General features: G+C 46.6%; 1 protein-coding gene across 3 annotated transcripts in view; it reads left to right on the forward strand.

Moving 5' to 3' along the window:
• EML6 (EMAP like 6) overlaps positions 1-27,311 on the forward strand; it is a 3,038,586-nt gene that overhangs the window by 1,726,802 nt on the left and 1,284,473 nt on the right. For all 3 annotated transcript variants that reach the window (XM_069608236.1, XM_069608238.1, XM_069608237.1), the window contains exon 22: positions 3,730-3,882. In XM_069608236.1, coding sequence (XP_069464337.1) covers positions 3,730-3,882 — 153 coding nt within the window. The remainder of the gene's footprint in view (positions 1-3,729; positions 3,883-27,311) is intronic.

Consider the following 27,311-nt stretch of genomic DNA (forward strand, 5'->3'; position numbering starts at 1 on the left):
TCTGACTGTCCATCGCTGGCGGAAAGGCGTTCTGTGTTGGACAGTACACAGGCAAGTTAACTTGTGTCTTGCTCTGCACCCCAACAATAGACGTCCGAGAGGAGGACCTGGGCTCAAACGGCCCATCAGAGCTCTTTGGCTCCTGCAGGTTAGCAAATTCAGGTGGAACTATTGTGACCTGTTGTTCCGGGGACTACAAACATGTGTCCAGAGTCGTACCCAGAGTAGTAGTTGACTTTGTGACTGTCGGGATGATAGGTAACTTAGAGTTTTCCTTTATGGCCATCTGTGCTTTTTTTACTACAAGTCTCTTCCAGTGATCCCGAGTTGGCAGGCAGTCTGGACGGGACACTATGCACGGGATAATGCTCCAATTGCTTCTTCCATCGATTATTCATTCTTTTTTGCTTTCTTTGTGTGATTTTCTTAACTTTGAGGGGAGCGAATTCCTTTGTTTTTATCAACAAAACAGATGGAATCGGAAGCCATGGAGGTGTAGATAGTTTCTTGCTGATTTACCTGAGCAGCATCCTGTCTAGGTGCGGACGAAGCAATGGAGAGAGGAGAATTGAGCATACTAGAGGCAATGTCTGAGTCATCCTGCAGTTTCACTACTGACTCAAATTTGGCACTATTAGTTGCAATGATGTCAACCCCCCGCCCCCCCGCTAAAATATGTTTAATTGATCTTTGCTAGTTGGCCAGCGTGGAGTACATTCCAAAGGTTGCATCCACCGTTGCCCCAATTGTGTTGAGGGCTTGGTGAGAATGACTCATGCTGACCCAGGTTTTCATTCATTGTGATCCCACTTTAGTCCAAACTGAAGGACTCTGATTCCATTGCCGCACTAGCAGCAATATGTTCCAGATCTGGGCTGGCTGATAAGTTTGATTTTGGTATAAAGTCAGTGGAAGATCGATGATTGAGGTTTGCCCACCAAGTGACTCTCTCCAGAAATTGAGGCACAAGTTTAGGAGCGACTTATATCAATGGTGGTGATTGAGTTTGGAGTGCTTGCCAATGCAGGGGCACATAAGGGAATGACCGGAGTAATGGCAGCAGCCGGCGGCACCAGAGGAAAAGAAGTTGGTAATTTTGCTGCCATCAGTAGAAGCTCTATGTATAACCTGCTGCACATTGTTAGTAGCACCGGTATCCACAACAAGATCATGTCCTCTAGGCGCTTCTTTCGAAATAGCATTCTACAGTTTATGTAAAGCAGGCAGCGGGTTACAAGCCTTCTGCCTGCATGTAGTTGTCTCTTAGCCGGCCTCCCAAGAGCATAGGACCGGGGTAAGGGGGGGTTTGATGGTCACGAGCAGCAGTCTCTAGACAGAATTGGAAAAATAGATGTATTGGAGGGGTCTGCTATGCTGTACAAGCTTTTTCTCACACAGTAACAGAAATATAGCAAAGCTCAACAGAGTCAGGAGCTTACTGCCTCCCCGGCGGACCACGGCTGACCACTCTGCCTCGCCACTCGCACAGTGCTCTGCACGCATTTTAATGTTTTACTTCGTGCGTGTTCTGATTTTTTTATAAGGCAGTAACAGAGCTCCTGCTTTGAATCACCTGCTCTTCAATTGCAATGGAGAAAATACTGTAATTCCAGCAATCAGCAAAGATACATTGTCCCAACTCATGGCAGACCACTCTGCCTCACCACTCCGCGCCATTAATAATGCATTATGGGCAAAGGAGCCAACATGAGTGAGTCCTTACATAGGGAAAATGGCATGTATTGGGGCAGCCAGCTTGTACTTGGTTTATTACACTGACATTATTAATGCACTGTGCAAAGACAATAGGAGTGTCTCCTTACTATGGCAAATATTGGCACAGCCAACATGGGCAAGTTTTCTTAAAGTACTGTGGAATTAGTGCATTATGAGCAAAGCAACACAAGAGTGTCCTTATGTGGGCATTCTGGCATACATTGGCGCAGCCAGCAAGAACCTGTGTTGTTACGATGGCATTATTAGCATTATGGGCCAAGCCAACAGGAGTGTGTTCGTACTGACATATATTATCACAACAAGCACAAAATGCTCTCCTTATACTGGCAATACACCTTATACTTACAAAGGTAAGCAGAAGCATACAGCAAAACCCTCCTGTGCTCATTTGTTTATGACACCCTGCAGAAACGATTGTAAATTGTATGGCTTTTTGCACAAAAAGTGCTTAAAATATGCAATTGTTTCCTATTTTTGCATATTTCTTGGGGAGTGGGGCTAGAACACCCTGATCTACTCTTGCTTTGTTGGGGATCTCTCTCTGCGCTCTGTTGCTCACAAACATTAATGCACAATACCTACACACCTAGTTAGCATGCATCAGTAGTTGTGAGCAGGGAACTTGCAATCAGAAGATGGTCAGTAATCACTCCACTATTTTAAAGAATTATTATAAAGCATATAATTGTGAAATCGTGGGGCCCTCAACAGAGTTAAGCCCAGAGCAATCTGTCACCCTTGCCCTCCCTTTGATGATGGCCCTGACAGAGCCATCTTGGGATGACATTGAGTGCCTAGCCTGCAGGACAGTGGATAGTGAGACATGTTGGGTATGACGAATATCTTGTGCATGGGCAGTGCGGCTTGCATCTAGAGCCGTTCCTTGGAGATAGCGGAGGAATGCGGTTAGTTTTCTTTTATGCTTTTCAGCAATGGGGGTAAAAAGCAAATGCGAAATGGAAGGCAGCTCAGCGATACAGAGTATTGTATTGCCACTAAGGGTACACACCATGTTAGCCAATTTGCCAAACATCAATGGCAATTTCTGCATCTATAAAAAACAAACTGTTACAAGTTGCCATATTTGCTTGTCGTGTGATGCTTCTTTCCCTCCTTCCATGCTTTTCACCTTTTCCTCTTTTCTTTCTCCTTAAATTCTTTGTCTCTGTTTTCATTGTCTCGCTCTTTCTCTCTTACTACTGGTCTTTCTTTCCCTCCCTTTCGGGCATTTAAATAGAAGTAATGTGCTAATCGAACCCAAAGTCATCACGTTGAGGGAACCCTTCTTTGTGCTCAAACATAAGTACTATGGTAAACACCACTTAAAAGCAGTTTGTTTTTGCTGACGTACGCAAGTTATGCACTGATGATTTGGAGCAGGTCCTAGTCTTTTTAGTGATTTGTGTAACCAGTATTGGTTGTATGCTATGATCACAGTTCTACAATGATGACCTTCATACATGCATGAGATGATTTGCTGTGTGGAATTCACCCATACATAATTCCTGGGCCTTCAGTGCAAAAGTGCTATAGAACATGTCTAGATGTTCTCCCCTATCTTCATCCTCCATGCTATTCCAGTAGCACCTGTTTAGTAGCATACATGTGGAGCGTAATGTTCAGAACCACCTGAAAGATAAGAACATTTAAATTATAAGTCTTCTTTGATTTTGCTGTCCTTTTCCCATTTCAACCATATTTTGTAAACACTACAATATTGTGCCTATTTCAGCACGTTTAGTGACCATGTTTGGAGCTCCTGGTCTTATGCTTTTAAATGGTTAAATATCTGCAGTATTAGTACCAATGTGGCACAAAGCACCTTGATCAAAAAGAATTTCACCATTACCCAAACTCACTTTGCTGGACATTACTTTGCCTTCTTTCTGTATTCGTTAACTATTTGCTGCTACCCTTCACACACTATTGAGCATTTGTTTACTGTGTACAAATTGATGAAAATAATGTATTGCCTCTAAATGTTTCTTCTAGGTGGAAGGTGTTGTGCCTTTTCTCCCGATGGCAAGGCCTTAGCCGTAGGATTAAATGATGGGAGCTTTATGGTGGTGAATGCCGACACCCTTGAAGACATGGTTTTATTCCATCATAGAAAGGAGATGATCGCAGATGTCAAATTTTCTCCAGGTAAAGTTGAGACAATCTCTTATCCCAACTAATCAGTCTTTACTTTGGGCATTGTGGCCAGACCAGGGACAGCCTATATAAGATAACATTTATACATTCTCCTCTGGTATATATGTGCATAGTAGTAATTAATACATCGTGGAATTATGAATGGCACTACGATAGTTACGTTTTTATCCATGGACAACTTATTTTTACATTGACTAAACTGCTCAAATTGCAGTTTGTCTCTCCTGAAATCATCTTTGATAATAGTTTGACTGACTGAGCTTGTGTAGACAGTGTTCAGTGAAAGTTTACATTTGAGAGAAGTGTGGTACTAATAAATGGCACCATGAGTAATGTACATCCTTCACAAGGAAAACAGAAACAGTATATGATAGTTTTCAGGCAGGACAAAGAAAAGGGTCAGCACCCACACCATTTCTTTTTCCCACATATATTTTCATGTGCATAAAACAGAAAGTGATCAGAGTGGAATAATACTTTTATTTCAATTAATCTGACTTCTAGCCTATCATATAATTCTTTGGGAAAACAAACATGGTATGCATAAATTACCTCTGCGATGCTGAAAAAAGATGTATTCCCCAGCATTTTGGTATTCTTCCATTCACACATTTTACAAAGTCTGCTCTGCTCATTAATACAATGTTGGTAAGTTTCTCTGGACATCACCTGGTCACTGACTTTGTATTTAGCACCATCTGATTCAGCGGGAACTGTAATAGGCACAGGTAGAATGGTGAGTCCCACTTATTGAGGCTGTACAACAATGCCAGCAATATCTGTTTCTTGATTATTGCATGTGCCTTTAGACAATGTCCGCCTGGGTCTGCATGTTATGGATAAATAGCACTGTGCATGTGGGATGGATCAAATCCGCTGATCACAGGCTAACTCGTTATAAGGGCCCATGTTCTGAGCAAGGTGATGGCTTCACCTCATGCGCCCCTTCTCATGGACACTCTACCCACACTGACATCCCCTTCTTTTGAAAACTCATACACATACACAGACACACACAAACTGCCAAGTAAATGACAGACTTCTCTTCACTTACCTCCTCCAATACTGAAGTAAGCCATGCCACCCAGCTGACTCCTCTACACTTCCTCCATCCCCCTGGTGGTAAACATGTAAAAAGGACTCCACCATGAGCTTCAGTTTCTATTGTCCCAGTGTTTGTTGTTTTTTAGTGGGGGAAAGGCCACATATGGCCATCTCAGACACGTTTCCCACAAAAAAAGCACACCTTGACCTTACTTAGGCAGGGGAAATATTGGGCATACTCTTGGGTGATGAGGGCTCTGCCAGTCATTATTGGCTGATATGCCCCCTCTGAATCCAGCATTATTTAAGCAATAAATCAGAGGTTGAGGGCTTGGCTGCTAGGTAATGCCCTGGGGCAAAATGTACTGAGGTCCCGGGTATCCTTACATGGCAGTAAATCCGTACACTTCGTTGATTTTAGCTATTGGCACCGAGGCATACTTTCCAAGGTGTTAATAGCTTTGTTTTAATGTTGCTAAACTGTGCAGTGGGCCGATCACAAATTTAAAAAAAATCTACATTTTGAAATGCCAAGGAAAACTGGTAAAGGGAAGGACCCCTAGCCCCTTCTCCCTTTCCATGGCAGCCATTGGGCACAGCTTGTTGGAGGTGTCCTGGGGTTGTCAGGCGAGGGGAAAGGCTTGCAAAGAGGGCCAAGGGAGCGTGTTTGGCAAAGAGAATGTTGGGGAGTGCAGTGGCGGGTTGCAGCAAAGGCTATGAGGTGCCAGGCAGGAATATGCCAACTTCAGGGAACTGAATGGGTAGGCCAATACCAGGAGGAAAGGACTGCATTCAAAGCTCCCTGATTTGGCCAGAGACCTTGCAGGTGCTAGTACCCCAAAATCATCAGTCGGTTTTTCTTTGTGGAAAGTCATATGTAACAAACCGGTCTACAACTGCTGGTATTAAGGGACAATTCAATGGTGTAGGTGTACAAGATATTCACTTGCTATATAATAACATGTGCATCACTAATTGGACTATGGGCATCAAAAGCATACTGAAATTACAACATTGACAATTTTCTGAGACAATCAGTTAGAAAAGGAGTGAATTTTTTATGTCATGTCTAGTAACTGAACCAGACAGGAATCTTTGGCAAAGTAACAGATGATAGACCTTTTCCTAGACCACTGTCTGTACATTGGAGCCTGAATAGGATACTCATAGTCAATTAGTGATGAGCATGTTATTATATAGCAAGTGAATATCTAATACACCTACACCAGTGAACTGTCCCATAAGGACACACCTACCATACCATGCAGACAAATCCACCTAAGACTATAAGCCACATTTAGATGTTCATCTCCCACAGTGCCCAGCTCTTTCTAGATCTACGTACCAGTGCATAGAGTGCAAGTGTTTGTTTACCCATCTTCCAGGTTTTTTCTCTACCAGTCCCATCTGAATCCTTGCATGGCACAGAGCAATGTGTGATTCTTGGGTGACCATTATGGGCTCTGAGAGTTTTATTTTACTTTGAGGAACTCTCCTGTTACCAATACTATTCTTTTTTGGGGAAGATTGCAATTCTCATTAGCACCCTGGGCGGGTGCGCCAGCCAATCAGGGATCTCGGAACGCGGGCTGACACTGCTAGTCTAATTCCGCTTTCCAAGCCACCTCATGGCCGGTTCCCCCACCCACAATCCCCCCCCCCCACAGACTATGCTTTTATTGCCCCTCTCCTCCCCCCATCCCACTTACCTGATTGCAGCGGCGGGTCCCCGCAGCTCCTGTCCCAGTGTGGCCACCATGGAAATGGAAGAGGGGCTTCGTACAGAGCTCAGCCTTCCAATTCCATGGTGGCCATGTTGGTGTAGTATTTTCTCTTTGTGAATAGGATGCTGCAAGAGAAAATGCTTTCCTTTTTTAAAAAAACCATTTGCACCCATGTAGCAGACTACGTGGGTGCTAATGGGGATATGCCGCTCAGTGGTGGGCCCACCCTGTAGGTAACGGACCGCCACCCTAGTTAAGGGACCCTTGCTGTGCTCGGGCCCTCAACTTGAGCGGCAGGCCGTTGCCTACTGGGTGGGCCCACCACCTCGGGGCATATAGCCGCATTGCATTTTAATAGTTTAGGTCATTTTATTGAAAGTATTTAGCCTGGTAACCATCTAGGGTCTCAGAGCTGGGAGGACCCACTCGGTCTAATCCAGAGTCACCTTTCACATGAGGGTATAATATGTTGCAGGAGCCAATGATCTCCCTACGGTCCTGCATCTTTCTATTTTGTGGAGTGTAGAGGTGGTCCCAGGAGGAGCCACCAGATATGGCTACCCAGTAGGAGAACTAACCCTTATAGAAAGTGTGTATAGATCGCCTAAACTGACCAATGTGAATGCCCAATAGGTTTCGGGAACGGAACTTGGTTTTGTGACATCACACCTGGATAGAACCGGGTGACACGCGCTCAGCAGATGAGAACCCTGGAGAACTCATGTGTTTTTGGTGTGATCCCTGTCGTTTTGTTAGATAATAAAGGCAGTCAACTTTGCTCCATGGCTGAGTCTACCTTTCTTGCGGCAGGGAGTTATTGATGGGCCAGAGTCTCTCTGCTGGTAATTGGGGTGACTGCTATAGAGCCCCTGCCACTCCTTAACAATGTTACATCTCAATAAACACTTGAAACTCAAGACAGAACCAAAGAAAGCACCTGAGTGCGAATCACAAAGCAATTTCTGGTGGCAAATGCATTTTGAATGAAAAACAGCCCCATAAGAAATGTACTATGTGCCATAAGTCAGTTTCCTTGAGAGTGTACCTAGTATAGAAACAGTGAAGATGAGGATATTTGTGGAATTATTTTGGTGACAATGTACGTTTTTAAAATCCATTCTTGAGACTACTGGCACGGCATCTGTGGTGAAGTGGGGTCTAACACAGACCATTTGCCACTGGTCACATTGGCAAATGGCTACCTACAATTGACTGGATGACAGGGAAGTGTATCCACAGCATCTGGTGACGTCTCAATCGGTGGGCAATGCAAATTTGGCCCACACCTGGTCCTGTAGCACTTGAGCATTTTCCAACTTGGAATAAGTCAGCTAGCCAATCTGCATAACTAGGTTTTACTTTTTTATTGTTTTTTTCTGTAAGGGGTTCACTTTTCTCAAAGTTTGACAGTACTTCCAGGGACAAAAAGTATTAAAGGATTTGTTTGTTTTTTTTCTTTTCGTTTCTCAACGTTATTTTGAGCTTTCTGGTACATGCACCTTTTTATTAAATTCTCCAGCATTGGATCTTTCATAGATTCAGATGCTTGAATATTCCCCGTCGTCAGACTGGGAATCCTCGGTGATAGATTTAATAATTTTTTTTTTCTTTTTTCTTTTTTTTTTTGTTAAATATACACACATTGCTACCTAGCAGTGCATGTACATAGCCCATTATGGCCTATGAGCCATTTCATTGTGTAGTCCCTCCACCTCACTTTGGTCCTTTATGGCCCCAGCCAATGAGGTGGCAGGGCTTAAGCTCCGCCCCCGGCAGCCATCTTTAGATTTTTCACCGCAGTCTAACAGACACAGGGAATCCTCGAGCTCTCTGAGCTTTTTCAAATTCTTTCTACTTTTGTGTGGAATATATTTGGTAAATATATTCCATTTTGTTCCCCTTCTCAGGGGCTTTGTTTCCAATTAACCTGGGAGACAAAACTTGTTGTTTTCCTCTCAAAATCGTCGACTGAACTTCTCTTCAGAAATGGAGGCACCTCAGGCTATCAGGAAGCCTTCCCTGTTCAGGGACTGCACGAGGTGCAAAAAGAAATTGGTTTACAACAAAGACCCCCACGAGCATTGCATTTGTCTGTACCCACATGACATTAAAAAATGCGAGATTTGTAGAACCTTTTCCACCAAGACCCTTCATGACAGATGACAGGCATAGAAGACTCCTTTCTTACCTGGAATCCAGGGATCAATCTTCGGACGAAGAGTCTGTCAGAACAGCTCCTGTCCAATCCAGCACTCCATCTGAGAGACAAATTTCAAAGAGAAGGGCCTATTCAGTGGAAAGGAGTTCCTCTCCCAAGTCCAAAAAGAGGAAGCTGGAATTGATACCCTTTCTGCCTCCAGTTGACTTACCAAGCCAGAAAAAGTCAGCAAAATCTGCCTCCAGAGGTAAGGAGGAGTTTGCAAAAAACAGGGGGGGCAGTCGTCGGCGGGGATACCGCCCACGAATGAAGGGAAAGGTAAAGGCCCGTCATCGGCCATACCGTCGACGAAACCAGCAACGACGACGACCACGCTTAAGACATCGTCGACAATAAGATCATCGTCATCGGACACATCGACCGCGAAGCAATCGACGAGCAAGAAACACCACTCGTCCACGAAGCATTCATCCATGACGCAGTCGTCTATGGAACGCATTCCACATTCGTCAACGAAGCTCTCGTCGACGGCGAAGCCCTCGTCGACGGGAAAACCTCAGTCGTCGACGGCGAAGCCCTCGTCGACGGGAAAATCTCAGTCGTCGACGAAATCTCATAGGGGATGCTTGTCGACGAAGATAGCATCGTCCATGACACCTTCAGCGGCACCACAAATTTCGGCAGTTACGGAGGAATTGCTGCCTTCCACATTTGAAACTCCTGTCATTGAAAGCAATGTCATTGAGAAGAATACTGAGAATGAACCACTGGTACAGCAATTTTCACCTTTGGGTCACATGGCAGAACTTCCGGATGTAATTCTTCAGGAAGAATTCTCTGATGCGGAAGTGGTGGAAGAGTCCACCGGTCCCTTACCGAAACTATACAGCCCTCCTTGGCAACCGTCCACGGGAGAATCCGAATACCCTCATGACCCGGTACTCATGTTATCCGTGCAGAGGATTGTAGAAGAATTTTACAGGCGGCAAAAGGAGAAGCAAATCCCGATTGATCCCATAGAATCAGGAATTATTCCTAGAGAGTCATCTCCGATTCCAGGCACATCTGGTTGTTCTCCTCACAGGAGTAGACCGCAAAAACGGATGAGATCACCGGAACCTGCTCGAAGACCAAGGAGCAGCACCCACAGTGCTTCACCTACAAGAGTCCCGTCGCCACAGTCATCGCACAGACCGCGATCTCCGGATGTGGACCCTACTATGGTACCGTCCACCATCTCGGTATCAGACTGGCAGGAGGATCCTTTTAGAGAATTCTCGGAACCAGAAGAAGGAGAAATAACACAGGAGCCAGACGCATCCAGTGAGTGGGATGACTACGTAGTCGAGAAGCCCAGGAGGAGAGACTCGCCGGACAAGGCCTCACCGCCGGATGATCTCGTCTCTTTCCACACCATTATAGGTAAAGCTGCAGAATTGTTTAAAATTCAGGTTTCTTCTGAGGAAAGGAAATCAGTGCTCTATGAGCACAGGGACAAACGAAGGAGGACAGTGACCACAATTCCTCTCCTCGATACCATCTGGGATTCCGGATCCAAGATCCTATCCACGCCCTTATCGACTCCGGCGCTGGTGTCCAGGCCAGAAAAGAAATATAAAGCTCCGGATTCGGCACCACTTTGTTTGAGAGGTCATACGAAACCAGACTCGGTTATTACAGTGGCGGCCAGAAAGAAACTCGCCAACCCCTCCTCACCGTTGTCGGCACCACCGGATAAGGACGGACGTGAACTGGAAGCCATGGGCAGGAAAGTATCATCTTCTGCATCGCTTACAATCAGAGCGGGCAATGCGCTGGCCATGACCGCAAGGTTCGATCGCGAGCTTTGGCTCCGCATGTCTAAATTGGCGAAACAATTAGCACCAGAGCTCCAGGAGGAGGCAAAATCGATAATCGCGGATGGTGAAGCAACATCGGATCACATGATCGACGCAGCGGTTGATGTGGCCGAATCAGGCTTCAGGCAGATGGCGCACAGCACAGTGCTCAGAAGGCAGGCCTGGATGAAGGCTACTAACTTTAGACCTGAAGTCCAGGCGCAGATATTAGACATGCCGTTTGATGGACAAGATCTCTTTGGAAAGAAGATAGATGATCATTTGAAGGGAATCAAGACAGACACGGACACAGCCAGAGCCATCAGTTCTTTAAAGGACAAAAGTAAGGACCATTGGTCTTTTCGTCCCTTTAGAGGCTCATCTTCCAAGTTCAGAGGATACGGTCGTTCCTCGTATGGTCAAAAAGCACAAGGCGGCACGTACCAAGAAAATAAATATCAGTCATCCAACAGATACGCCCATAGAGGCAGACGTGGCTCCGCCCAAGGGAAGTCACAAGGCAAGCAAAACCGACGACCAATTTTTTTCCCCTCTTCACCCCACCCCGGTGGGGGGGGAAGGGTGAGCCAGTTATTCCAGCACTGGCAATCATTTACATCGGACAAATGGGTGTTGCAGGTGATCCGAAAGGGTCACACCTTAGAATTTCTGGACCAACCTCCTTCCCTGCCTCCAACATCTCGCAGAGTGCATATGCTAAGACAGGTCATGTCCGAAGTGCAAAAACTGCTCCAGAAGGCAGCAGTAGAACCAGTTCCTTATTCTCAGAGGGGAAAAGGTTTCTACTCCCGATTCTTCCTCGTCAGAAAGAAAAACGGTCAATGGAGACCCATCTTGGACCTGAGGGCACTCAACAAATTTATCAAGCGCATAACATTCAAGATGGTAGCTTTACAAGGGGTGCTACCTTGGTTAAACAAGCACAACTTCTTAGCCACTTTAGACTTGGAGGACGTATACTTCCATATACCGATCCATCCAGCGCACAGGCAGTTCCTCAGGTTCACGGTGGGAGAGCTTCACTTCAGTTTCAAGTGCTCCCGTTCAAGCTAAAATCGGCTCCGAGAGTTTTCACAAAATGCTTGGCGCCGGTAGCCGCAAGTCTCAGGAGGGCAGGAACGGACGTTTTTCCATACCTGGACGATTGGCTGATAAAGGCAAGTTCCGCTGCAAAGGCTCGCTCGGCAGTGTCGAGGACTGTCAACCTCCTAAAAGAGTTAGGTTTCTCCATAAACCAGACAAAGTCCTGCCCCGTTCCCAGCAAGGTAGCTCTCTTCCTGGGAGCCGAACTCGATAACAGCATCCACAGAGTGAGGCCATCCGCAGAAAGAATAGCAGCGATTCTACGCTCAACTTCGAACTTCCTACAGAAAGAGACAACATCCGTACGCTCTTACAAATCCCTATTGGGCATGATGTCATCATGCATATTCCTCATACCGAACTGCAGGCTTCGCATGAGACCGGTGCAGGAAGCTCTGGACCACCAATGGAAACAAGCTTTCGGAGGCTGGGAAGACATTGTCTGGATTCCATCGATGTTGCACAAGGCCCTTCGATGGTGGAATGTTCCGAGGAATCTTCTGCAGGGGATGCCGTTTCAAGCACCGACATCGACCCTTCTGCTGAGGACGGACGCTTCCTTATCAGGTTGGGGCGCTCATCTTGCGGACCTCCAAACCAATGGCTCTTGGTCGACACAAGAGTCCCAGCTCCACATCAACGTGTTAGAGCTCAGGGCCGTAAGGTTGGCGCTGAAAGCCTTCCTACCGGTGATAGCTGGTCAAGTTCTTACAGTCCAGACAGACAACACGACCTCCATGCACTATACAAACAAGCAGGGAGGCACGAGGTCACAGATCCTGTTGCAAGAAGCCCAACAGCTTTGGGCATGGGCCTTGCACTACGGGGTGCAGATCAGGGCAGAGCATCTTCCAGGAGTGGACAATGTCCTAGCGGACAGGCTAAGCAGAGAATACACAGCGTCCCATGAGTGGGAGCTGGACGAAAAAGAAACCCAACAGATATTTGCCTTATGGGGCCATCCGCAGATCGACCTTTTTGCCACCAGGAACAACAAAAAATGCAAGAGATTTGCTTCAAGATACCCGGAGCACCAATCACTGGGAGACGCGTTCTCAGTGAATTGGTCGGGGAAGTTGCTCTATGCCTTCCCACCCATTCCCCTCATGTCGAGGGTACTTCGCAGGGTAAAAGAACAGGATTGTTCTTTGATTCTAATTGCACCGGATTGGGCACGGCAAGTCTGGTACCCGACGCTGAGGCATCTATCCTGTCAACCCCCGATTCGTCTCAAGACACATCAATATCTACGGACACAAAAGAACCGCAAGGTCCTCCACCACGACCCGAGGAGCCTGTCTCTCAAAGCATGGTTCCTGAGCAGCGCAAACTGATGCACCTAAAGTTACCATCAGAATGCTGGGATATCATCAGGGCCGCGAGAGCCCCGTCCACGCAAGTCACCTACACCAGGAAATGGACCAGGTTTTCCAAATGGTGCGAGACCTCTGCAATCGATCCCCTCACGGCCTCGGTTAATCAGATTCTGCCCTACTTGTTGCACCTGGCTAAGTCAGGGCTCTCACTGTCCTCTATCAAGGTCCATCTGTCAGCCATAGCGGCTTACACAGTAACCGCGGAGACGCAAGCCTTACTTTCCTTACCAGCGGTTAAAATCTTCCTGAAAGGACTGATGCGTACTTATCGGCCTACACCTACACCAGTTCCGGACTGGAGCCTCAACACCGTCTTAACAGCCCTCATGCAACCTCCCTTCGAACCCATACACAGATGCGAAATGAAATTCTTGTCCTGGAAGACATCTTTCCTGATAGCCATCACATCAGCCAGAAGGATCAGTGAGTTACAAGCTTTGTCTTCTGAACCCCCGTTTACTTTGTTCCAGAAGGACCGCGTCATCTTAAGGCCTCACCCGAAGTTCCTCCCCAAGGTACTTTCGGAGATGTCGTTCACTGAGCGCATTGTTTTACCAACCTTTTTCCAGAATCACGCTTCTGAAGCGGAAAGAACATTACATTCTCTAGACGTTGCTAGAGTGTTGAAGTTTTACTTGCAAAGAACCAAGGAGTTCCGCTCCTCAAACCGGCTATTCATTTCTTTCTCTGGCCATACCAAGGGTCAGCATATATCTAAACAAAGTCTGGCACGCTGGGTATCGTCCTGCATCACCCACTGCCATCAGTTGAAAGGCGACCCTTTAACTAGACCGCCGTCTGCGCACTCCACCAGAGGAAGGGCGGCGTCAACAGCATTCCACGCAGGGGTGGCATTGAAGGACATATGCAGGGCCGCCACGTGGAGCACTCTGCATACTTTCGCCAAACACTACTGCCTGACTGAAGATACCAACAAAGAAGCTGCAGTTGGACAGGCAGTGCTCCGCCATCTCTTTGTATAAGGTAGGACCAGCCTCCTTTCCCACCTTTCCCGAAGTATGTAACCGTTGTGTTGCTGCATGGTAAAGGTTTGATCAGAAATATGTTTTTTCTGTATTTATGCATATATATATATATATATATATATATATATATATATATATATATAGGTGGCATGTTTTAACTGCTTGGTATTCTATTCAAGCATCTGAATCTATGAAAGATCCAATGCTGGAGAAGTCTTAGTTACTTACCTGTAACTGTATTTCTCCAGCATTGGTATCTTTCATAGATTCACATGCGCCCGCCCGCCTCCCCTGAGAGGCTGCTCCTATGCTCGGCATTCATCATACTGTAATCTCTACGGTTCAAAATCTAAAGACGGGTGCCGGGGGCGGAGCTTAAGCCCTGCCACCTCATTGGCTGGGGCCATAAAGGACCAAAGTGAGGTGGAGGGACTACACAATGAAATGGCTCATAGGCTATAATGGGCTATGTACATGCACTGCTAGGTAGCAATGTGTGTATATTTAAAAAAAAAAAAAAAATGTATTATTAAATTTATCACCGAGGATTCCCAGTCTGACGACAGGGAATATTCAAGCATGTGAATCTATGAAAGATACCAATGCTGGAGAAATACAGTTACAGGTAAGTAACTAAGACTTTTTGTGAATAATCGATTCGTAGGTGAGAAGGTAGACCTCTTCTTTGTGAATCACTGTGCATGCGCACATTGTAGAAGGCTGCATGCCAGAGGCGTAGGCAGGGTAGGGCCTGAGGGGCCAGGCCCACCCAAAATCTGTAAATGCCCACTCAGCAGCGCTGTGTGGGCATTTACAGATATTTTTGTTAGTGCAGTGGGCCCAACTACATTAGCATCAGGCCGCATTTGCTAGACAATCCTGGCTACGCCTCTGCTGCATGCACAATTTATACCTATCGCACTTTTTCCTTCTTTGTAAATTGAGTGCTTAGGTTTCTTATCACGGAAATCTACTTGACGAAATCTCAGTGAAATTAAGGTAGGAGAATTGCCCTACTTTCATTCAGACGTTGACTTGCAAATTTCCATACATTCAAACTTCCCCTTTACTCTATAAACAGTGAAAAGAACAGGCTGTTATGGTGGTAGGTGTTTTACAGTCGGATAACCACAAAAAGAAGAGTGAGCTCATTCCCTCCCACTTTACCTCCACTTAATGGGAACTAGGATTTGGTCCCATATTAGATTGGTCACAGATGGCCTTAATAACATACTAACTCACACAAACTTTTCAAGGATTTTTCTTAACATTCTTGAAACAGCTCTAAGGGCTGTCCCTCCCTCTCTTACCCTCCAATGTTACGCCATCCTACTATCTCTCCTGGTACTCTCCGCTCTTCACTCACCTACCACCTTGCCCTCTCCACTGCATCTACTGATCTCCCCTCTACACTATTACTCTGTCCCACCTTCTACTGAGTAACTCTCCTGTCACTCTCTCATCCACCTTCCACTCACCCTCTTTCAATAACTGTTAGGAAAGATTTTCTTTTTGCTGCTTTCCTCCGACAGACTTCGATAAGACACAGTTTAAATGTCCTATTGTCTGCTTCCGGACCTGATTCGCTGGAGGGAAGTAAAGCCCCCAGCTCACTTTAATGGGGAAACTGATAAGTCCCTAAAACTGCCATTACTGGGGAACCCTCACTCCCTCAATTGAATTCTTGTATTTTTAAAACTGAACACAATACCTTAAAGTGAAGTGCGATTAGGATACTTTGTATCCTTATAATGTTTTCCTTTGTCATTTTGTGGTTAAAATTACAATGTATCCAGAATGGGCTGAGGGCAGCAGATCGTTTTCTACCATGTTGTTGACTTTTTACCTGTGCACTATTGCATTTTACTGCATAATGAAATAAAGGGTACCATATACTCTAACATAGCCATGCCATCATATTTTCGCCTGTCGTTTGATCATTTTGTATTTTAGCCCTCTTCCTGCCATTGTGTGTCCAGAATCATCATATATGGAAAGCCTTTTTCGGGTAAAGCTTGTCCTTTTCCGGGTAAAGTGGCGGTCGGTTTGTATGGTCGGATGTGGGACTACGTCTGTCTAGACCCAGTCAATTCCAAGCCAGAATGTGTTTGTTGCTGGAAAGATGTGTTGGCCTGGGACTTTCCATGATTGGACAGCCCCTGCCAGTTTCAAAGGTACAGAGCCATAACATTGGTGGAGCTGGTCATGTGAGAAACCTGAAGGTGCCTCACTCGCTAGTCCCTAGAGATATGGCATGCAAGGGGCCAGGACACAGCCATCGCTTTTGGATTCAGTTCCTGGGGGTGGACCAGTGCGGGGGGGGGGGGGGATCACCTGGATGAAGGGTCTTCGTGGAGTGGAAGTGGGACATGGAAGGTGAGACGGGGTATCCCCTTCCCTGTAACACCCTTTCCCATCCTTCCAAGTATGATACCTAGGAACTCAACCCCCCGCCCCATTTCCCGACATGAACACTTTCTCACAGACAGCTCACCGTGAGCGAAAACGGACTAACACCAGAGCCGTAAACCTGACATGTCCCAATACAATGGTCAGGCAAAGTCAGGCAATTACTGATCATTGCACACACCTGACTTCCATCACACTTCCCCACACGGATGAAAGGTGGAGCACGAAAGCACACTGTGAGGCAAAGCACACAAGGAAACAGCAGTTCCAAGATGGCAGATTAATACAAGGAGAAAGACGGCAAGACCAGAGAGGGTTGCAAGAAGGTAAGTGCCTTTGACCTTTTCAGACCGTTACTTTCGTGAACCTTGGAAAGTAAGAAACCTAAGACCGGGAAATGGAGCTGAACAAACCTGCATTGTGTGTCGGAGGTACCCGGGGCTCTCCCGCGTCGATAACCAAGGTGGGGAGGAGAGGCTGCCACCGTGGTACTGTCCTTGGCTCCTACAACAAAGCATCACCAGTAAGGACAGCACAGCCGGTGAGTCGGAAATACTGATACCATACCAGCCTATGTTAGACCTAAGGTTGCGAGTGGCAACCTTGTATGAAAAAATATAAAAATAATAGCCTGTGAAACATATGTGACGAACGACGCAAATATAATTGAAAACCAGAGGAGTTATTGAAGTTTGGGAAGCCAAATAAGATACCATCGAGTGGCCCAGTGCCACGCGGATTCTCACTCGAAGGTCTCTGTCAGGGGTTCAATTATTGCAACTATTGCAAGGGGAAATTTGAGATTGAAGTGGTCCTGCAATGGGTTGAGCTAAATCCAGTGCACATTCGAAAGTCTTTGATAGTTGAATGGGTGCTACAATTGGTCCGAGCCTGGTTGAGGGAGACTAATTGTGACAGAAATAGGATCTGAGCCTGGCTGGGGGGGATCCGGGGTGAACCATAAGGCACCCAAGAAAGGGTATTCTCCCAACATTGGAAAAGGGGGGTCTAAGCCCGGAAGAGAGGGATCCACAATACTGACTGTGATATAAAAAGGGATCTGAGCCCGGCTGAGGGGGATTCAGGGTGAGACACCCAAATTGAACACTTGGGAACTTTGTGTTTATTTTGTTCTTGTACATCAGGCCCTCTGAGTCAAGAGACTTTGGAAAAGCAAAAAGACTTGCATCACAGAAGGCCCTGATGCTGGTAATGGAACTGTCCTCGTGCCGAAGAAGCCAGAGTATGTTCTTTGCTCGAGTGAACTGCCTTGTCCCGTGTTGAAAACTTGGGGAAGGGAGGCCAACAGCCTGAACATCCTGACATATCATTTTGTGAACACTTCTTTCATTTTCATGAACACTACACTTCACTATGCGGTAAGGATTGGCAATATTTTTTTTAGTATAGGTCCTTTTATTTTGACGAGACTCTACTAGGACTGCATTATTATTTGATGGTCGTAGCTTGCTCCCATCTGTAGATTTAGGTTGAGATAGGCGTGTATCACACCCTTGTTAAAGTTCAATAGACACCCTTGAACTGTGGTCACTTGGGTCTGTCTTACTGTTGATACCATGCCTTCTTTACAGTAGCGACTCCAGTCCAAACCTTGGATAAAGCAAGGACTTGTGAAGCCATTTGACACATCACTGTTGGTGCCAAGACCCCTACAAAGTGGTGCAGCTCCCTGAATACCCAATAACAACTGTTGCAGCTGACCAGCATTGCCTCCAGCAAAGTCCTGGTGAAGTCATGCTCCTCTCTCCTGATCTCAAGAAGGCCCTTTTAGGTGCTTCGACCCCTGGACTTGTGGGATCAACCTGTCCTGACCCCTGATCGAGGATACATGCCTGCTGAGCCTTCAAAAGTGTTCCTGTATCACCCGGTGGCCTGGCCAGTTCTCTCCTGTGCCACCTCACTGCAGCTGTCATAGCTTCCGAGTGCATCCTTGGAACTTGGTGGATCTTCAGCTTGTGTATAAAACTCCTGCTCTGCCACTTGAAGGCTTTCTAATCGAAGAGAAGCCATGCAGAGCCTGCTCCTTTGTTCACCTTATGAATATAGTCTGTTACCACCTGAACATGGTGACTGCTGCCGAATTCCACTTTCGTTGTGTCCTGGAGGTCTTCTGAGGACGCCTGTCCCATGGATGTCTGCATCCTATCATGCCAAGGATGTCTAGCTGTCCAGTCTTCAGAACCATGTCACTGGAACTGTGGACTAGCCAGACCCAATCCTGATGCTAAAACTGACATCTGTACCTGAGACCCCTGCGCATCCCTTGACCGGACAAAGCCTAGAAGTGAGTGGGCCTAACGGATTCGGGAACCCCTGAAGGGGTTGTTGAAGAAACCTGAGTACAGAGGTTAAGTTAGTATGCCTATTCCTGCTTTGATCTCCCACCATAGGGTTACTTGGGCATTAGTCCTGACCCTATTTCTCCCTTGCCTGACCAAGATTGGTGGTGGTTTGGTCAAGGATCCCCCCCTTGGTCTTCCCTAGAGTGGTGGGACTGGAAGAGAAACCTGTTTGAACTTTTCATATCTTTTGTAACTTTTACCTGAAGCCAGGGGTTTTGGGGTCACTATTTCTGCAATTCAATAGTAAGCCCACCTGAACAGTGTAACTTGATGATCTGGTGACATTTGGACACTAAGCCTCATTCCCTATTGGAGCTAGATTTATTAAGTACTAGGTACCCTGTCCTAGGTTGATCTTTAAGGAATTTTACCTGATTTACTTACCATGCTTTACTGGTTCTGAAATGTATTGTTTATCTGTTTCTCACTTGCTTTACCACCACACACAGTTATTCATAGTGTTGCTTTTAATCTTGCTAACTATTTCATAACTGTTTCTAAGGGTAAAGGTGTGGTACTCGATTAGTAGAACCTTCAATGGTGAATATATATATGTATAGGAGAGTAGTTGTGTGATAATACTTGCTTTGAGCATATCGTAAAGGCCTAATTAATAATGGTATATGTTTGTACTCTTCTCATTGGAGTTCTGTGTGTGTGTCTCATTGAAACCCTATACCATTCTCGCATGCTCCTGAGTCTACGCTGTACTGACCTTCTACTCTACCTTCACCGTGTTTGGCTAGACATTGGTGCCTTTCCTGTTCACCATAATAGGTGAGCCTCTCAGAATCCACCCCAGAGTTGATTCTGAAAATCCATTTTAACAATAACACACTCACTCACCCACCTTCCACACACATTCACAATAGATTACTGCTTACTCTCACCTACCCATCTTCTCTGTAAATCACCTCAACACTCCATTCCACATTCCTACCTTCTGTTCTCTTGGTTTGTCAACTCTGCATCCAACCTCTCCTGAAGAAGCGCACCTTCCTGTCTCCATCTTTAGCCTCCCCCTTCTTTTCCCATTCGTCCTCTTCCCCGAGCCAATCGCGCCTTCTCTTCCCCGCCCGGGAGGTATTACAGAAGTCAACATGCATATAAATGCGGCTAAGCCCCACACCTTTTTTCCTTGCGGATGCACCTTGCCAGAGAAGTGGTGGCCCCTATTGGAAAATGTCCCCAGTTGTGTCGGGATAGTCTTTCACGTACAGTCCTAGCAGAGGAAGTACACAGACCTGTAGATCCTCTCAGTGCTATGCATGGGCTTCCGGCTTCCAATTCCTACGTCTCCTCCTTCCTCCCCTCTGCTCCCGCAGGTTAGTACGGCAACTCTGTTGGCAGAAATCCGGTCGCTTGCAGCGAGCCAGGCAGTGGAGGAAGTCCCCAGCCTCACAGCGGGGTGAGGGCTTCTATTCACAAATTTTCACCATACACAAAAAGAACCAGGCTGGCCTGAGAGTTGTGTTGGACCTTTCTTCCTTGAACCTTTCCCTTCTCTTCCCTTCCAAAAGTTCAACACGGTCACCCTAGCCTTCATTGCAGAGACCTTGTGTGTGGGAGACTTGATGCGCTCCCTGGATCTGAAGGATGCCTACCTTCACGTCCCTGTCTGGGAACCCCATCGGTCATTGATGAGGTTCAGGATCATGGGTTTTCACTTTCAATGTAGGCATCCACCCATTGGACTCAATTCAGCCCCCAGGGTCTTTACAATACTAACTCAGCGGCAGCTCTTTTCAGGGTACAGAGCCACCACATGTATCCATACCTAGAGGACTGTCTAGTCAGGGAGAGGTCTCCAGAAGCAGTACAGCACATGGCCTCCAGCTGCACTTCTCAGCCTCCTGGAATCAGGAGAAGGGATCTAAGGCGGAGCAAGTCAGCATACCACAACACCTGTACCAGGATCTAGTCTGGTGGGGTACAGACACCAACCTGTGGATAGGCAGGCCCTTCCGGCAGCCTGCACCTCAAGTCACCATTACCACAGACTCATCCCTAGACAGATGGGGGGCTACCCTGGACAGCCACAGTGTCCATGGAGTATGGTCTCGTCGGGAGCAGCTGGAGCACATCAACTGGCTCGAGATGATGGCTATCTGGCTTGCGCTAAAGTGTTCCTCCCTGTGATCACCGGCAGGGAGTGGCTCTGGCGAACAACATGCACTTGTCGGCAATCCACCTCCCTGGGGAGTCCAACCTAGAGGCGGACAGGCTCAGCAGGCTGGGATCAGACACCTACAAATGGCAGTTGAACAAATAGAGGTCCTTCAGGGGATCTTCACCAGGTGGGGTCATCCACAGATGGACCTCTTCACAACCAGTACCAACAGGAGAGGCCCCCAGTTCGCCTCATGGCTGGGGCAAAGCAGGGGTTAGCTAGGCAACGCGATGCAGATCCTGTGGAATAACATGAACGCGTACGCTTTGCCTCCCACTCCCCTGGTGCACAGGGTCTTCTGCAGGGTCAGGGTGTCACAGAGCCTTCCGCTTACCCTGATAGCACCATGGTGGCCAGCGAGACCTTGGTTCTCAGAACTTCTCAGCCTGCCGGATCAGCCCCCGGTTCATCTCCCGGTAGAGCCAGCCCACTTAAAGTTAGCCCTCGCAGCTTGGTTCCTGAACAGGTTACACTGAAGCATCTCTACCTGTCGCAGGCAAACCTGGCTATCATACAAGGGGCTAGGAGCGACGCTACCAGGAGCCAGTTCAAAAGCAAGTGGACCAGGTTCTGTCACTGGGCAGAATCAAAGGATGTCTTTTCATCCTCGAATCCGGTGGTTAAGAGGCACCTGGCGGGTCTGACCAGATTGTATCCACCTATCAAAAAACCACACCACATCCGGTCTGGGACCTTAATGTGGTGCTGTGCGCCCTGGCGCATTAACCATTTGAAACCACGGCATCCGGGTACATCAGGCTAGTTACCCTCAAGAAGGCACTGCTGAATCAGTGAGATCCCGGCCCTGATTGCATCAGGGCGATATACTACATTTTACAAGGACAAGGTGGTGATTAGAACACACCCCACATTTATTCCTAAGGTCGTCTCTTCTTTTCACCTGAATGAGGAGATAGTGTTCCGACATTCTTTGTGGACTTTACATGGACAGAACCAAGAGCTTCTGGAAATCGGACTCCCTCTTCATCACTTTGGGGGATTAAAACCAGGCTGTCAGGCCTCTACTGCTTCCATAGCAAAATGGATGGTTCTGGCTATCACGAAAGCGTATGAGGGGCAGCACAAGCCTTTGCCACCAAATATGCATGCCCACGCCATCAGAGCCAAGGCTGTGGCGATAGCTTTCCAAGGCCACGTCCTGTGGCAGACTATCAGCAAAGTCGCTACGTGGGCTACCCCCCCTCCCTTCTGCAAGCACTGCTTCTTGGATGTCAGTGCCAGGTCGGACACAGCATTTGGCCAGGCAGTGTTGAAGAACTTGTTTTCTTAAGAGGGGCAATTCTCCACCCTGGCGCTACATTCAGTTGTAATTGCCTATATAGTATGGATAAAAGGGGACAGGACGTAAGAGTAATTATAAGTTACTCACCCTAGTGACTAACGTACTCCTAGTTCATAGTTCCCTTTCCTCCCATACGTCCCACCGTCCTCCCCCCTAATAGAACTGGTGTCATTAGGCAATATTAATATTGTCGATGCGTCAAAGGGGAATGAAGAGTGGCGCCGGTGGGTGGAGTCAGGGGAGCGCATGCTCCCAGGGGTGCGCCCCAGCGCACATCTACATTGAAAGGGGAAGATGATTTTTCTGGTGAAAAAGGTTCCGTCTCCCGTCGCTACTGAGGGACGCCCATACAATATGGAGGAAAGGGGACTATGGACTAGGAGTAAGGTAGTCACTACGGTGAGTCACTTATTTCCCTAATCTAGTAGAGAGGTCCCTGTCTAACAAACTAAAACTAAGAAAACCAACCTAGTTTCAAAATCATTCTGGCCCTCACACTAATACATACAATAAAATTATGCAAGGTTAATATGGCTGACCTTTGATTCAATAAAATAGTTTTGCCATTTAAACTTAAATGTGTCTTCAAAGCACTCTTTGTGACCTTTCTCCTGGATCAATTCAGGAATACTCAAATTATAGCTCTGTTCCCATAGTGTTCTGTTCAGAGAATTTTCCCACCACTGAGTTTCTTTAGTTTTAGTTTGCTAGGCAGGGACCTCCCTTCAAGAAACAACCCATTTCCCTTTTACCACAGCTGTTGATATTGTAGAAGACATTGTGTTGTTTGAACTGTCTTTTTTCAAATATGCTGGACTTTCTTCCAACATACAAGTTCCAAAACATAAATGCAATTGTTTTATTATCGTAGGAAACTTTTTCTTGTTAAAATAACACGTTAGTCTTTCTAAGTACTACTTCTTGAGAAATAACATTCTTTTGTCAGGATAGTATGGAAACGAGAGCAAGGGTGAATTGGCAATTGTGTCACTGGACGCAATAAAGGACTTCGATTTGGTCAAATGGCCATGACTGTTGGCGGCCTTGGCTGGCTATGGGATGGGGCCTGGATATCTGCAGTGGGCGAAAATGTTATATAGTGAACCGCTGGCCAGAGTTAAAACTGGAGCAGTGATATCGGAAAGATGGCAACTCCGTAAGGGTACCAGACAAGTATGTCCTTGGTCTCCTACGCTTTATATATTGACCCTGGAACCCCTAGCGATATACTTGAGGCAACAATATGATACGATAGGCATTGCTGTGGGAGGGGAACAACATCTGGTCTCCCTATATGCGGATGACATGCTGTTGTACTTGCGACACCCGGAGGAAAACCTCCAATATATATTGGAAGTGATGGAAAGATATGCAGGGCTGTCGGGTATAGCGGTGAACCCTCAGAAATCTAGCATGTTCCCATTGGGTGGATATAAAGGGATCTCATTGAAACAGCTACCAGTGTTAAAGTTAACACGTTTCGCTATTTGGGGATAGATATATACCACACAGTGGAAGAGGAGCATAAGTGCAACACAGAGGTAGCCATTAAGAAAATTGAAAATTGCATGAGGTTCTGGGTGAAGCTACCCTTAGCAATGATGGGACGTGGGGCAATGTTGAAGATGGTGGTCTTACCTAGGCTCCTGCACTATTTTGGGAATATACCACACTTGAAACCAAGGAAGTTCTTCACTAGATTGGACAGTATGTGCAGGGATTTCCTGTGACATGACACGTGGAACAGAGTGGACCTCTGGAAGCTACAGAATTTCTATGAGAAAGGGGGTATAAAACTGCCTAATTATGAAGTCTATTATATAGCAAGCTAACTGCAATATGTTGCTAAGTGGCTCTCAGAGGAGGTGACCTCTGAATCCAGGTTGTTTGGACAAGATTGTGCCCCGTTTTATTTGAGAGATTATGTGGCTGCCCAAGGCGGAAATGGAAGGGCATCCAAAGATATTGGTACTTGGATGGAAGATGTGGCGCAGGGCATGCCAGATGATGAACCCAACCCCGTGTTCCCCGCAAGTACCGCTAGTTGCACTGGCGGGTGAGGAAAAGCAACTAAGGATGATCCATTGGGAACCGGTTGGGATAGCAACAATGGGTGATATTTGGCAAGAGGGGACTATAAGGGATTTTGGGGTGTTGGGGGAGGAAACCGGGTTGCATACAGGCCAGTATATCACGTACCACAGGATGGTGCGAAGAATTAAGAGAACATGGCCCGAAACGGTGCTAGAGGAAGAACCAGATGCCACTATAGATATAATATATTACATAGCAGAGGGGGGACATGAGCTATCTAGAATATAAGAGATGATGATGTCTAAAGTAGGAAAGGAGGTAATACAATTGAAACAAAACTTGGGAGGGGGAAGTGGTAGCCCCTATGGACGATGGGATGTGGGAACGAGCCCAAGGGTATCATAAAAAGGTGTCGAGGAATGCAAGACTACAGCAGATGCAACTGTATATTATGCACAGGGCGTATATGACTCCCCAGAGGATATCTAGATTTAAAAATGCAGGATGGCAAACATGCCCTAAATGTGACGAAGAGAATGCAGGTATGGTGCATATGTTCTGGTCATGCCCGGTTATCGAGCGCTTCTGGAGCGAAGTGGCACACAAACTAGCAGAAAGTGGGGTCAAGATTGTGGTTGATACAGTGTGGGCCTGCTTGTTGGGGGGGGGGGGGTTCCCTAGACCATGGAAACTCAAGCATGTGAGCAAACGGACATAGCATATGCGCTTGCGAAGAGGAGAATAGCTATGGGGTGGACAACATGTCACAAACCATGACTTGCGGTATGGTGTAAGGATTTGCAGAAATGGGCAGAGGCAGAAGCCATAGTGTGGCAAGAAGCGAGCAGCGCTGGGAGGGAGGAGGAGACAGAGACCCTAATGGCCTGGAAATTATTATTAGCAGAGCTGTTTGGGTCAATGCGAGACCCAACGGAGCCAACGGAAGGGGATACCCTACCACAAGATGCAGGAATAGAAAGTGAAATATAATGGGCTCGAAACGGGGGTGGGGGGTGGGATAAGGGAAGCAGTGAACACAATTAAGCGATGTACAACCGAAATGTTATTGTATGCACTGCAAGTTTGGTTTGTATTGTTTGTTTGAAGAAACTAATAAAAAAATGGTTACAAAAAAAACATTCTTTTGTCAGGATAGCAAATAACAACTTGCTTCAATTATGCTGTGGTTTTGTCAACAATAAATACAGCACATAAGTTCTTTTCATTCAACAAAGGTTCTTGCCACAACTCTTTTTGCCGCAAGGTTATTAAATTATCAATTTCTTTCAACAAAGGTGCTTTCCTGGTCCACTCGTCTGCCAGGGCTAACTACCATAAGCCCTTTCCTGATACACTTCCCTGCCAGGAAGAAAACTCCTTCCACTAACTTCAAACTTGTTGGTTTAATTCCAGTATTCTCCAAAAAAGTCGTCGGGCATGGTTTCACTGTGGTTTCACAGTTTCATGACTGCTAGTAATGTGAGATGCAAACATTTCCAAAACTATTTTAAAAAAAATGTTTTATTGTTTTTCCAACACAAACTCCCAACATTACAAACTTTAAGGACATTGGCAATTATACTTACATAATCTTACAAATTAACATTTCAGTCCCTTTCCCATCCCACCCCTTAACTCGAGCCACAATTTTGTGTCATTATCCTACTTGTCTTCAGGCATATCTAATGCAGTTATCTCTTCCGTATCATCTTCACTATGGACGGCCTGGGAGTGTGCCATCATAGAGGCCACCAATTGTCTCCATGCTATTAGGGGGTTGGTGATTCTAGTGTAAGTAATATGTTGGCCTTTATGCACCCCGGTGTCCTCCACTAGTCCCTGGAAGTCCAGTGCCACCCCTTCTTGCCATATGTCTCCAAGAGTTGCCAGGCCCATTGGTTCCCAATATTTACGGATCCCTTTCAACATTTGGGAATCCTCCCCACATAGTGCCACCAGTGGTATCTGCTGGGAGAACGGGGATTGAATTCCCGCTATCTGCCATGCGCTGCACCACACTTTCCAGGCTAGCACCAGTAATCTTGTCAATCCCAGCACCCTTGGTCTAGGAAGCCACACTAACTCTCTGAGGAAGAAGGGGGCAGGGTCTTTACACAATAGCCTGGCTTCGGCCGTTTCTTCTTCGGATAACCACCTGGTCACATATTGCAACTGTCCCGCCAAATAATATAATTCAAAATTCGGCAGGTTTATGCCCCCTCTGTCACACGAGTTTTGTAATTTCCACAAGGCCACCCTGTTCCTAGAGTTATGCCACAGAAAGCCCCTGCACAGACTATGAAGTGTAACAAAAAAGCGTTTAGGAATCGCGAACAGGATGTTCGAGAAAAAATGCAGCAGTCTGGGAAGGACTACCATCTTAATCAGGGCTGCTCTGCCCATCGTAGCCAAAGGCAGTCTTGACCAAAACACCATGCTTTTCTTAATGCCATCAACCGCCTTTACTATGTTATGTTTGGGTTCCTGTTCCGTTGAGTGATATATGTTGATTCCTAAATACCGGAACGTCTCGATCTGCCAGGGTATCGGCAAGACCGGCAAACCCGCAGGCCGGGTGTGTCTGTATCTCCCCAGGGGGAATATGCTCGATTTCTTAGGGTTAACTGCTATGCCCGAGAGGGTGGCATAATGTTCCATCACCTCCTGGACAAATTGTACATTTTCTTCTGGGAAGCGGAGATATAGGAGTATATCATCGGCGTACAATGATATGAGGTGCGAACCCCCCGCAGTCCAGATCCCTATCTCCCCATATTGTTGTCTGAGGCAAATTGCCAGCTGCTCCTGTGCCAGGATATGCAGAGTGGGCGACCAGGGGCAGCCTTGTCTAGTGCCCCGGCTGAGTTGCCATTTGTCCGAGACAGTGACGCCCATTTTGATCCTAACGATT

This window comes from Ambystoma mexicanum, chromosome 4q (genome assembly GCF_040938575.1).
Source record: "Ambystoma mexicanum isolate Mex_15411 chromosome 4q, UKY_AmexF1_1, whole genome shotgun sequence".
NCBI lineage: Eukaryota > Metazoa > Chordata > Amphibia > Caudata > Ambystomatidae > Ambystoma > Ambystoma mexicanum.